This window comes from Gasterosteus aculeatus, chromosome 6, assembly GCF_964276395.1.
Source record: "Gasterosteus aculeatus chromosome 6, fGasAcu3.hap1.1, whole genome shotgun sequence".
NCBI lineage: Eukaryota > Metazoa > Chordata > Actinopteri > Perciformes > Gasterosteidae > Gasterosteus > Gasterosteus aculeatus.
Window position 1 is genome coordinate 19,244,982 of NC_135693.1, and position 13,463 is coordinate 19,258,444.

Genomic DNA, 13,463 nt, shown 5'->3' on the forward strand with positions numbered 1-13,463 from the left:
TTTCATGCTCGATGCCTTAATATTCTTGCAGATTTAAGGTTTGCTTTAAGGTTTGACATTTGCTTAAATGCGCTTGAGAGACGTCTTCTAACAGTGTCTCAAACCAAAGATGGTGGAAATAGCGTCTTTCTCGGTTTGTTCTGGCGGAGGAAACAGTGAGCGAGGAGGACGTGACTCACTCCTCTGATCCAAATCTCCTCTGTCCATTTTAAATCGTCTCTCCAGGACGGTCTGTTTGGTACCGAGGCTTTTTGTCTCTCTGTAGTCCTTTTGAGTCTCGTTATCTACCAGTTGTATATAAATGTCATTAACACGAGAGTTTATAAAACAAAATTCCACCCTGATCCACAGAAAATGCCTTTTTCAGTAACATTGACTCTGCGTGAATGTCGTCACGACGAAACGTAAAATAATCCACGTTTACTCGATGAGTGAAGGCCGTCAATCATTCACACGCCGACACCGAGGCCACTTTGTCTAAATGTAGCTTCAACAGTTTTAAATCAACTCACCGCCTGTTACTAAACGGAACCACTGTGGTTGAGTTACCCAGAAGGCCTCTGTGTTTGCTGAACTTAAAGTGCGCCGCCCGCCGCTCTCAGGAACACGAGGGCGGGTTGGTGAAGCGGCGGCCCGCGTCGTGCCGCCTTAACGCCGTTCGTCTCAACGTAGAACTTATTCGCCATAAACATCACAATCTCTGTTCACTCATAACATCTGTCTCCTTTGTTCTGATGAATCCAGATGTGACCCTCAGCCAGCGTCTGGTTTGAATTGACCCGCAGTTCGGTTTCCCCAGTTATCCTCTTATCACATTTGAGCCACTCTTTAATTCCTCATGTGCAAGTTCGAATTTCTGCGGCCGAAACGTTTCAAAACAAGCCCAAAATCCGACCTTTGACCTCCGACCCGCAGCGGAGGGAAGCGTCCTCCTCCAGAGAGCAGCAACGCGGAGCAGATGATCTCTGCTCGCGTCAACAACAACAACGACGGAGGTTTTAAAGTTCCGCTCTGCTGCTGTAAGAGAAGAGCTGGTTCACGGGCCGAGGAAGCAACATGTGGACTCGTGATCCAGCTGCTGGAGGAGGAGGAGGAGGAGGAGACCTCTGATCCTGGATCAGTCCATGTTATTGCACCTGGACCCAATGATCTGCAGCACATGGAGATCAACTCTTCATCCTCCATTCTCCTTCTGCTTTCCCTTCAGACCCCGTCGGAGGCGGTTTAAGGGCTGGATATCGTTTTCCTGGGTCGAGTGTCATGACTCCACACTCTCCCGTTGTTTATGCTTTTCATTTAGCTTCTCATTTCCTCACTAAAAAGCTGGTTGGGCTCACCAGTCCTTTCGTCCCCTCCTTCTTTCTCCTTTCTAAAGGTCCTCTTCTTTTCGTTGTGCGAACACTGCTCAGTCTCCACCCTCTTAACTCAATATGTTTGGACAGACAAAGAGGGGAAACATCGCTTGATAATAAACTCCAGAACAAATGAATTACCCCTGAAGGGAGAGAGGGAGGAGAAACTTGTCCGACTTTTTGCCGACCGTGCATAACGGAGTGTTTCAGAGAAGTTTGTTAATTAGCAATCGTCAGAGTCACTGCTGAGTCATCACTTCATCGTCACACAACAATGTTCACATGTAGACGCAGAAGATCAAGATCCAGTTTTGATCTTCTGACTGGCAGATGAATCAAGATCTTTAAACACTTGTTTAACCCTCTCAAACCAAAGTGCAGACTTCATAGAGCATTGACATGTAAACGTGTACGGAAACCGTTCTAACGCCATCATGTTTAGGTGGAAAGTGTCAGTGAGAGGCGACATTCACAAGAGGAACGGGAATAAGAAGCCGAGGAACAGAAGATGTCGCCTCACATCTTTGTGTCTTGGATTTGTCTCGTAGTTTGCAGCTCAAACTCGATTTGTTTCCCCCTTCAGGAGAAAGATGTCGCTCAGCGGCGGCCTCCTGCCGCCCGGAACGTAAGCGCAGCAGCTGACGAGGAGCAGACGGAGAGCTGGGAGGAAAAGCCACTCTCACTTTGGAGTCTCAACATTCAGCTCGGTTCAACGGGAGAAAAGGGAGTCATCCACATGTGTGTCGCTCACTTTAGCAAAGACTCAGTTTGACCTCCAGCTGCACTCGACCTCTGCTGACCCCTCTGAGTCAGAGCGAAGGGTTTGAATCTCAATTTGAATTTGTAAGAGGGTGCTCACATTAATACAGCGGACTCACAGGCTGTCACAGTGTCGAGTGCTCTGTCATGTTCCGCTTTAAGGCGAGTCGACCTGACGTGACACGCAGGAACCCGTTCAGCCCAGTGAAGGAAAAGCTCCACGTGTTACCGCTGCATCCTGTGTAGTGACCAGCAGGGGGCGACTCCTCCGGTCCCATAGAAGTCGATGAGGAAATGACGCTACTCCTCTCTTGATCTATTACGTATTAGTTTATGGTCTCTATTCTCTTCAGTATAACACGTGTATTTATAAGCAGGTATAGAAAGTTTACTTCAAATTAGCTAATTGGCACCGAACCCAAAGTGCCGCTGCTCAGCATATGTTTGGTTATGCATTCTTATTATTAATATTGGATAATACTGAGGGCAAAAGGTGGAGCCAGTTCATCCTGTAGATGTCAAAGTCAAACTACAGGGGCGGGTCTCAAACAATAAATGTAGACGGCTTGATTCCACTGACAGACGTTTTCTCACCTGGTGAACTGGAAGAACTGACTTGAGAACATTCTGGATCAGAACAGAACGTCACGTGTGTTATTCACAGTACTGAGGACATACATGTAACGGGTCACCAGAAGGGGCGGGACTTCCATTCTGCGGCTTTTGATCATCGAAGGAGCTCAAAGGCACAGAGGACGACGATTGGCTACAGAGATACGACAGGATGGACTCCTCTCTCAGGTTTGGTCTCTCCGTGGGACAGCAAGCTGGTTTGATCTTTGTCTCTATGGACTCTTTATCGGGGCTACAGGCTGAGCTCTGTTCGACAGTCTGAAGAAGTCACTAACTGGCACAACAAGTGGACGGTTAAAAGGCTCCAGCTCTGGTTCCTCTGCTGTTCCCACCAAACTGTCGGCTCCCTGCGCTGCACCCAAGTGCTTCAGGCCCACTCGGCCTCGTATCTGAAGGACTCGGCTTTGTTAACGGGTCTCTTCAAGTGGTCTGACACCACAGAGCCCAGACCCCTGGAGGGCCGTCTCATCCTGCACTGGCTGTGAAACTTCTCTGAGATGAATCACAAGTTCAAGCACAATCAATACAAAGCCGGCAGTGATGGATTCAGCTCTCTGAAGACATCAGGACCACAGAGAGCCTTCACGTTGTCAGACTAATGACACACCTCTTCAGACCTCCACTAAAACACTAACTGGAGCACTTACATTGTACTTCGTCACTCATCTATAGCAAGTTGTAAATTGGCTTATTTGAGGAACTTTATTGTTTCTTGTTCTTCTGAGTTTGTGTCATTATGGTGGAAATATTCTTATTGTAAGTCGCTTTGGATAAAAGCGTCGTCTAAATGACATGTGATGTGATGTGATGTAATGATTCAGCCTGTGCGAAGCTTCAATCTGCACACGGCAGCAGAGCGCGGCCTCGTTACACCACTTCACGCCTCCCACACGCATTTACAAGTGAGAAACCAGTGAAAACCGGGGTTGCACCGTCTCAGGAATCTCTTTGCAACGAGTCCCCCTGCTGTCGCAGCATTATAGTTATCACAGCGACTTACAGCTTTTAGTGACGTCAAGAATATCTTCCTCGGATAATTAAGCCATCAAAGCAATGTAAACGTGGAACGAGAATAATCATCATTTGGAAACAGCGAATGATCATTTCATGTTTTAGGGGAATCTGAATGAAAGCTGAACTACTGCCTTTGAGTTGTGACAGTTTGACCCCAAAAGCACTTGATCTGTACTTTATCAATGTCTGCAAAACTGTTTGGGGGCTGCAGATTCTGAGCTTGTGTGTTTTGATCAGAAATATTTGTTTTTGGTGAAAAAATGTAACTTTGAAATTATGATTGTTTCATGGAAAGCAACATAACGTCAAAATAGAATTTTAATTTTGAATCAGAGTGGGAAAAAAGAAGAAAATCAAGACATTTTTATGCCAAATAAGACTGAAATGAAACCCTTTTTAAGCTCCAAATGTTGCTTGTTTTTATTGAAAATGAACAAAAAAGTTAACTAAAAGAGATGATTTTTAGAACTATCAAAAGTGCTCACTGGAAACGCTGGTACTGTACAATTGTTTTTCTGTAATAAATCTCTCTCCATCTTCAAATAAACCAAAAGAACCCTGTGTCTCTCCTGCAGCTTACAACCCCGAGCAACATGTAAAAGGATATAATATAAATTTCCTGTTATTACATCAATATCTCTCTTTTTGCTTCTAGATTAGATTAAGCTGCCTGATATTGTCTTTCCTTCTGTGCTCCTCCCAGTGCATTTAAAAGCTGTGGTTACAGCCGTGGGGGAAGGATGTGTGTGTGTAGAGGAGGGGGAATTGATTTCTAATGGATGGGGGCTGTTTTATTTCCTCCTAACATTTGAAGAAGACCCCCTCGGCATGCAGGAGTACAAAGTTGACGCTCACTTATTAATGTGACAGGGCCAGGAAGTGGACCTCACATCCTCGATGGATGAAGCTCAGGGGCCGAGCTTTACTGTCCCATATCAACTAAATGCTAGTTTTCATAGTTTGTGACAATATATAATGATAAATATCAGATATTTATTGTTATCTATTATTTTTATTTGGCTTCAAGCAGTTCAATTTGATCTAAGTCTTTATGAAAGCAGCAATCAGTCCAAGAAAAGAAGAAAAACAGAACCAGTGAGCATTATTATGTCCACTCACAGTCAGCGATTATATAATCAGAATCGGCTTTCCATGTATGTTTGCACATACATGGAATTTGTCTCTGGTTACACGTTGCTCCTCAGTCATGCATATATATACAAATGAACAGAAATATTTAAAAAAATGTGAAAAAAGACATTAAGGACAACAAAATAGAACACAAAAAATAAGCATAGATATTTACTAATATGTACAATATGAATATGAAGGTGGTAGTAGACCAATATAAATATGCAGTGCAAGTATTGCAGATTTTAAAGGATTTGACCGGTGTGTGATACCAACGGGCCAGAAATGCTCATCAATCAGTAAACAATCTGTAAACCGCACAAGGATCCAATGGCCGAGGCCCAGGGGGCGTTTCTTCAGACGCCAGTCATCCAGGCGGCAGGCGAAATGATGGAGAGGCGGAACAGCGGCAAGTTAGACATATACAAAAGAACAAAACCGGAAGTCTATGGGTTATTTTTCAAAACAAAACATCGTAGAGGAGTGATGGCTAATGCTTTTTTTTTTAGAATGTATCGTCCCAGATGAGATAAAACACAACTGTATTTTATTCACTTCATATTGATTTTAAAGTGACACGCATGTGTCATATATATAACTCGTTGCAATTAAGCAAACCGATTCAGTAACTTTATTCTGAATACCCTAAACGGAAGTTACTTCCACCGCTGGCTAACTTCATTCTCCGCAATGGAACATAGCGACCAAACTATCGGTTAGCAGCTGGGAGTAGCGTTACTTTGCTGTGGGGATTCCTGCCTAATGTTGTCTTTTTGTTAACTTTTTTTTGGTTTGTAAGGAACGGGAGGTGCGCGACAAGCCCGGATCCGTACCGGGTTATGCCTCAGTCCTGAGCCCCCCGGCGCGCTGTACCTGCGCGGCAAATGTGTCAACGGGCGAGCAGCGGTTTCCGCTCGCGCGGTGTTGTGACGGCTAGCCGTTGTCCGCTAGCAGGCGAGCTAGCTAGCTAGCTAGCTCGTATGGATGGTGTCGGGTACCGCCACGAAGAGGGTGATAATTAGCGCTGGGAGCGGGCTGTACTCTGCTCGGCGGCTGGTCTGTTGTGGGCAGATTCGCCACCTCTTTACGCCGGTCACTTTCCGGATAATGCTCTGGATGTCACAGCGAGGTGAGTGCCACACGGGCGCAGTTTTGCACGTTAAACCCGTTAGCCTAGCAGCTGAATCGCTCTGGTTAGCGGAGAGCAGCGGCGCGGTCTATTCCCCGGATCCAGAGACGTGCCACCGATTACTCAACGTTTTACAAAATATTCATGCGAGTGTTAGTTTCAGCCGGTGTTTCTCGGTGCCACTTCTGTAGACCGGGTGGTTCGTGTGACCCGTCTCAACGTAACGTCACAGCTTCGCTGACAATGTTTGAATGCGCACATTCATATTTCTTTTGAATTTTCAAACATCCCAGGGTAGCTTTCCGAGCCAGTAAATAGCCGCCGCCCCGGCACGCCGTGCTGGCAGGAGAAGGGGTGTCGCTGGAGTCCTCCACACATTCTTACACACGAACAAAGTGCCGGCGCAGATAAACTGGCTTGTTTTTATATCTATGCTGCTTAAACCGACGGTTGGCAATGAAAGCTGTAAACTACACGAAGCATCGTTTCGCCGTAGACCGTCAGAGACGTTCGGGGAATCAGCAACGTTACTCCGGAATGCCGCGACAGTTACAGTTACTGCTGCTGCTCCACTGACTTTTGTCTGTATTTTGCAGGAGGACCAGAAAATGGAAATATTATCTTAACATCAAGTCGATTACTCAACGTGTCAGAAATATGGAGTGAATTCCTTCACACCACCATGCACGCATCTGGCCGTTTTTAAAGACCAGCTGCCGCGACTGGATGTGCAGCCTAATCTGTCTTCATCCGATGTGCTTCCGGTGAAACATTAATTATGTGTCCGCGGCGGTCGGATATGCGGAGATTCCTATAAACAGTAGCGTGGATTCGTGCAAAGGAAGCCCGAAGAGGGAAGTGCAGGACGGGATAGGTACACGGACGCTACCCGTTCCCGAAGAAACATGGCCTCGGTGTGGAAGAGACTGCAACGTGTGGGGAAGCATGCCTCCAAATTCCAGTTTGTGGCTTCCTATCAGGAACTGATGGTGGAATGCACCAAGAAATGGTGAGTTGTGTTTTTTTTTGGGGGGGGTGGGGGGGTCACAGTGGTGTCAATTAAGAAGGCGTGGAATGCCGAGCTCTTTGCTGATGGCCATAATACACACACACACATATTCAGTCTCCTTGGTGTGCAGGCTTGTCTGCATGCTGGGAGGGGCCAGGCCTCCTTGTAAAAGTGCTCTGTTTTTTTTCTCTCTTGCGCTGAGATGTAGAATTGGTTTGGTTTGAGTCGCAAAAAGAGGGTTTCAGGGAGAAAGATTTCCCTTCCGTCGACCCGAAAGGGGCTTGGTTCAAGCTGCCCCGCTCTCCGTGCGTGTCCTTGAGGAAACCGCTAAACGCTCACCAGCTGCAGGGATGCTCTCGGGAATCCCGACTTCTGATCCCGTTGGAAGTAGAAAAGCAATGAGACGACTACAAATCTTTTGGCTACTTTATCCTCAAACGGATCATTTGTTGTCATTCATAGTGTGTCTATCGGAAATATGACCTGCTGACTGTAAAGTCACTAATGTCTGATTACTTTATATTAATGTCTGTCCGTTTGTTGCGATTTAGTATTTTGGTGTATAATGAAAAACAAGAAACTAAGTCAAGAGTCAAAATGTCTGTTTCCCACAGGATTTTGTAGAAGTTGCATGGTGTGAAGGTATGCATTTATAATTAATGAATCACTTTGACAGCTTAATTAAAAGGTTACTTATTTATATGAAGAACCTTGTTAAATCCCCTGGGCAGACTGCGGACCTCACCCTTTTGAAAAAGAGAAAATATCTTTGTCTCTTTGCAAAGCTTTGACTGGACTAATTAGACTGTAGGAAATATTTCATGGGAAACATTGGATATAATAAAATATCCAGGTCGTAATAAGATTTATTTTACATTACAGGTCATTTAGCTGACGCTTTTATCCAAAGCGACTTACACTGTAAACCCATGGCGTTGTTGGGGAGCAATTAGGGGTTAGGTGTCTTGCTCAGGGACACTTCGTCTTGAGACATGGGGCAGCCTGGGACTCGAACCACCAACCCTGCGGTTCCCAGTGCTCCCGCTCCACCCCCTGTGCCACGACGACCGATTTTATTGACATTAACACAATAAGTTGGAAACCGTGTTTGAAACAATCCCACTGGTTTGATCCAAACAGTTTGTTCAGCTTCTTGTTCCACAGACTCCAAGCCAATTGTGTTGTAAACAGTTAACGGCATGCTATAGAGCGGTGCATGCCACACTGCAGCCTGCAGGTATGTGTCCCGTAATGAGTGAAGAGCAGAGACTTGTAAGATGAAGCCCGCGGGCGTGGATCGAGAAGCGGCCCGCCGTAGGCGTGACCAAGGCAGCCCCACAGAGCTGAGACCTGGGACAGATGTTAACGTGTTTGAGAATGGAATGAGAAAAATGTACATCTCTTCCCAGAGCAAGGGGTGGGTGGGCGACGCGCACTGTCGCTGATATGCTTTGTTTGGCAATCGGAGTAGAAGTCTTTTGTTATTTTAAGGAAGAAATATGTATGTTTCGTAATTTAGCTCTTATGTCCAGTTGTTTGTGATAAAGAGATAGTAGAAGTGGTGTATACCTCCACGCCCGAGGTAGTGCTGTAAGTGCAGCCTGAGGGCCTCTGCTCGGCTTCCACGGTGTGTGTTTGTGTGCGCACATCTGGCTCCAAGTGTGTGTTGGCGGACATTTCATCAGTACGGTATGTTTTTGCTGCAGTGGAAACTTTCCATCCACGCAGACTGGAAACAGTCCCCAGAGCTCAAATGAATCTCAAATCCTGAAGCCTTCACAAGTAATTCTTGACGACTCAGAGCTATTTAACTTCTGGCTTGAGTCACAGGAGGAGAACACTTGCTGTGTGTGTGCCCAAACATAGAGCGGTGGGTGATTTGAACGTATGTCGCGTGGAAAGCGAAAGTATATATGGCATGCTCGGATAACACGGCTCAATAGAATAATCTCTTCAAACAATTGGTTGGTAAGAAGTTCAACGGTCTCTCAGAGCCCCGGTATCCTCAATCAGAAATGGTTCATTCCTTTGTACGAACAACCACGTCTGAAGTTAAACAGCCACATTTGAAGGTGTAGTGAGAAGTTGGCCGTCGTAGAGAGAGGTGCAATGCAAAGTTGTTAATATGGGGTTAAAGATTCTTTTCACAACGTCTCTCTCTAAGGTTAGATGTGATATGTTAGCACTTCAGAGAAGCTTTTGATTGTTTTTCCTTCTCTTTAAGCTTAAGATCCTTTTTTAAGATGTTTATCCTTGAAATGGGAGTAATGAGAGCGAGCATGCGTCCAGCATTGGGCTCGTCCTCTCCCCTATATATATGTGGTTGTAAAGTCACCGTTTGCTCTTTAGTCTAGTTGCTGTGGTTGACTCCTCTGGATCAGAGGGAGATAACGTCCCTCTTACACGTCCAAATCCTGACTCCACCATCAGTTCAGACCAACCATTGAAACATGAATGACTTTCAGTGTTTGCCGGTGAAGTGAAGCTCCATTAACAGTGTAGCGGCATCTAAATAATCCAACAGTGTTTTCTGTCAAATTTCGTCACTCGCAGATAATTAGCAGGTTAAGGACCCCATGTTGAAAAGGAACCGAGCCTCGAGTCGCATAATTCTGTTTCTTGGCCAAATTTGGTTCCTCTCCAATATTCCACACCAGCATGTTTTTGTGGTTGTACAATCTATTCTTTGTTGACTTTTTGTTGACTTGCGCTTCATTTAGATGCACATGCTGTGATATTTGCTAACCGTAGCCCATATTGCTCATTAATGGAGCCATCAGTCGGTCAGACATTCACATTTAACAAATAAACCAACAAGAGGATGTAAAATCTGTCCAGGCTCACAGATACTAATTTTACTTTTGTAATTAAGGCTTAAACAAATATACATGTATACTTTTGTGATGGAGCCGTTTACGGTCTGCCTGCTTTAATGGTTTAATATCCAACTTGGACTATTCCTCGCCACCCGTCTCGTATTCATAAACTGGTGGGCGACCGTCGTCTGTATCATACATACAGCTGTGTGTTGTGTGGAAGAGCCTGTGCGTTTCCCTGCTGGGGGAGCGACCCCCACAGCACAAGGCAGCTCGGTGTGACTTTAAGCACAAATGCTGTTAGTATTCCCCCGAGGCTGCTGAGCAAGAATGTGTTGCCAGTCAACCAGTCTGATGAAATATAATACGAAAACAAAGTCAAAAGCCAACAAGTGTCATCGCTGCTGGCAAACGTGTCGGCACGCGTGCAGAGGATACGAGAATAATCCGCTGGAAAGGACACAGAGACGCTATTGATTACATGGTAATTCTATTGGGCTGTAGGCAAGCGTGGCTAATCGAGACTGCATGAAACACACGGGTGGTGGATGTCTCCATATCAATCAAGGACTGTGCAGAACACACACACACACACACACACACACACACACACACAGGTTAGTCATTTCCTAGGGAATTAGAAACTTTAAACACACACACTCTCGCTCTCACTAGACAAGCAGATTGACACTTCTCCACAAAGTGTTCATTTACTTCATTCGGGAAATGTTATAATTATTTCGTGTCCCATCAAAGGCAAACCAGTAAATTGGCAAAATAGAGGAGATACATTGGCCAAATATTCTTGTCAGTTGGACAGTGTTTGCTGACCAGTGTGTGTCAGTGTGTGACGTTGTCCTGCTGTCGAACACGTCGACCTTGTGCCAAGAGTCCATCATGTCGCCAGGGAAACGTCTTCCTGCCAACTCTTCCTGTAATGCACGCGTGTAATTGTTTACAGCTTCTTTGGTTTCTCAAAGTGTTTCACTGTTGTGTAATTGTGTAAAGTCCCTGGTTTGTCTTTGTTTCCTCGTGTGTCTCTGATTTGGACATTTTAGCTGATGTCATTCATTGGGACCAACAAAAGCACGTTTTCATAGCTGAGACACTAGTTGTCATTTTTGTTTTCACAATTTTTCATTTCCTCCTGTGATGATGCGCTTGCTCTGCTCCACCATGCTCACTGCTCTCCTCTGAGGAAACAATGCTTCCCTTTCCATTTTCTTCTGCCTCCTTCTCTGTACCACTGTCATCGCCCCCCCTCCCTCTCTTCTTTTATTACTCCCCCGCTCACCTCTTTCCTCCTTCCCATTTATGTCACTTTAACTCTGCAGCAGAATCCGCCCAAGTGAACTCGTTCTGCGCTGCAATTATAGACAAAATGAGCATTTACACCTCCCCTAGTGTCTTACTCTGTGAAGCAAAGGGGTTGTCTGCAAGCTAGTAAAGCCCTTCTTTATTACCTGCAGACCAAAGGGAAACTCCCCGATCGGTCGCTGCGGTAATGTACCTTTTTGGCACAACCATCCTAAATTCTTTCATTCGGTTACTGTGTCACACTTCCTTCTCCAGACCCCTCAGACACGTTGGGTCGGATTATGCTCCCGTCTCAATGATTCATTGAAGGAAACAAAGACCAGCTCAAACTCATCGTCTGTTATAAACACCCTTTTCTCCGCTGGGCAAAAGAACAATTAACAATTGTGAACAATTAACATCGTTGAAGTTCTCGTCTGACTGTTCACATCGTTGCCTAAAAGCTGCGTGTTTTCTGCGGTCGGGGCGTCTCAGGCACATGGTGGCTGGGATTCCCGCTGTGTCGCTTCAGGCCGTTGGTGAGCGCTCACAGGAAGAGTTGTTGTTGTTGTTGTTGTTAAGGCAGGGGAGAGTTTTATGTTATTCAGCCGCAGAAAGACGGAAAGCTTCCCCTCATTCCCTTCTTTACTTTGGTGATGCTCCCAAACACATGATCCAGCTGAGTGATGATCTCCTCCTCAGACTCCCTGTGCTGTCGTGTCGTGTGGAAGAAAGGTCTATTTTTAGTACTCTTTTATCAAATTACCTTTAAAACCGCATTTATTTAGTTACTAATGATTATTCTACTCCTTCACCTGTCTTGCTCCAGACTTTGTGCTGAGTAGTAACGGGCCATAGTTGATCCGCATGGTTCCCCAGTCAACACGCGACCAGGAGATCAGCGTTTATGCTTTTAATGTGGCTGCTACATTGTGAACTACAAAACCAGGATAGCTGGTTCCAATCACTTACTCTCAGATCCTCACAGGATCTTTTTCCAGAAACGCATACGGGTGATGTTACTCCCCCACCACTTCTGTAGAAACGAAGCGATAAGGAAGGAATGAAAGCGTCCTGGAGATGAGCCAGTTAACCGAAGCAACAGCATTAAAGAAAGCTGCATCCCCGTCCCGATGTGTACGCTCTCTGGTACCGTCTACAAGCGGCTCAGAGCAACCGGCCCTTTCAGCAGACTCCTTTCTCTAAAGTACCTTCTAACGTCTTCCATCCAGAGCAAGTGATCTGATACAGCCGAGTCCAACTGAGCATTGAACTCTTCAAATTAGCCAGTAGAGAGGAAGGTCATATTTGCATAATCTCATTAATGGTCAGGTTGATCTTATGAAGGTTTTGCTCGGTGCCAGACTGGCTTCCCTTTTGAATCCCGAGAAGTCGCCGTTTGTTTGGATACCGGGAAACGTAATATAATTGACAGAAAATGAAATACTTTAAAGATGGGTATGGGGGAGATTAGAGTGAGTATGACAACATAATACAGATGGTCACACAATCTTTGCACAGTCTTGATATTTTTATATATATATTAATTCAGGAAGTTTCATTTTACAGATCCACCTTAAACACATCTGGCTGGTCCAAATGGTCACTCCTCACTCTTTGGTCTGGCACATTAACTCGGTGTCGTCGACCCGGCCGCTGGTTGCCACATAACCACTGACTGACGGTTCTTTAGCTGGAGGTCAAGGGACTGTCCGGGTGGAGATGAACCCAGTGACTCGCTTCCAACGCTTTCCTTTGACTGAAACGCGAAATGAAACTTCTCAAACAGCATAATCCATTTCCGCTTTATTCTAAGAACAGTCCTTGTTTTAACAAAATCCAACCAAAGGCTGAAATAAGTGAAGTCATAACATATTGAATAATATTTTTTTTAAAAACTATTGATTGATTGGAACTTGGTAATGGCTCTTTATTGGATATAAATCTGGAAGCTGACCGATACAAATTTGTGAAAAAGAAGACATTTTAACTAATTAAGAGTTTTTGCTTTGGGAGGGAAAACCACTAAAACAGAACACGCAATGAGATGGTTCACAAGTCATCGTCATAGTGGAAAGGAACCCGTATTAATTGCCCCGGCGGTGCGGGCGGGTGACAGTCACACAGATTGCGTTGGACGGCTCCATCTGTCTTCATAGTGAAGGCCACAGTGTGACTGGAGCTGCAGTCCTCCCTCTGTTTCCTTTCTCACTTCCCACTTTCAACCACCCTCTGCAGCTGTCTTTGCCGAGTCAGACTCTTATTTGTACCCGACCCAGAGGTAGACGAGGCATCTTTCTCAAAACATATGGCAATCAACCCAG

The 13,463-nt window shown here is 45.4% G+C and overlaps 1 protein-coding gene across 9 annotated transcripts in view; it reads left to right on the forward strand.

Annotated features, from left to right (window-relative positions):
- Positions 1-5,522: 5,522 nt before the first annotated feature.
- Positions 5,523-13,463, forward strand: part of ehbp1 (EH domain binding protein 1) — a 77,575-nt gene continuing 69,634 nt past the window's right edge. For all 9 annotated transcript variants that reach the window (XM_078104245.1, XM_078104246.1, XM_078104251.1 and 6 more), the window contains exons 1-2: positions 5,523-6,018; positions 6,615-7,027. In XM_078104245.1, the coding sequence (XP_077960371.1) occupies positions 6,924-7,027 (104 nt within the window). In that variant the 5' untranslated portion in view covers positions 5,523-6,018; positions 6,615-6,923. The remainder of the gene's footprint in view (positions 6,019-6,614; positions 7,028-13,463) is intronic.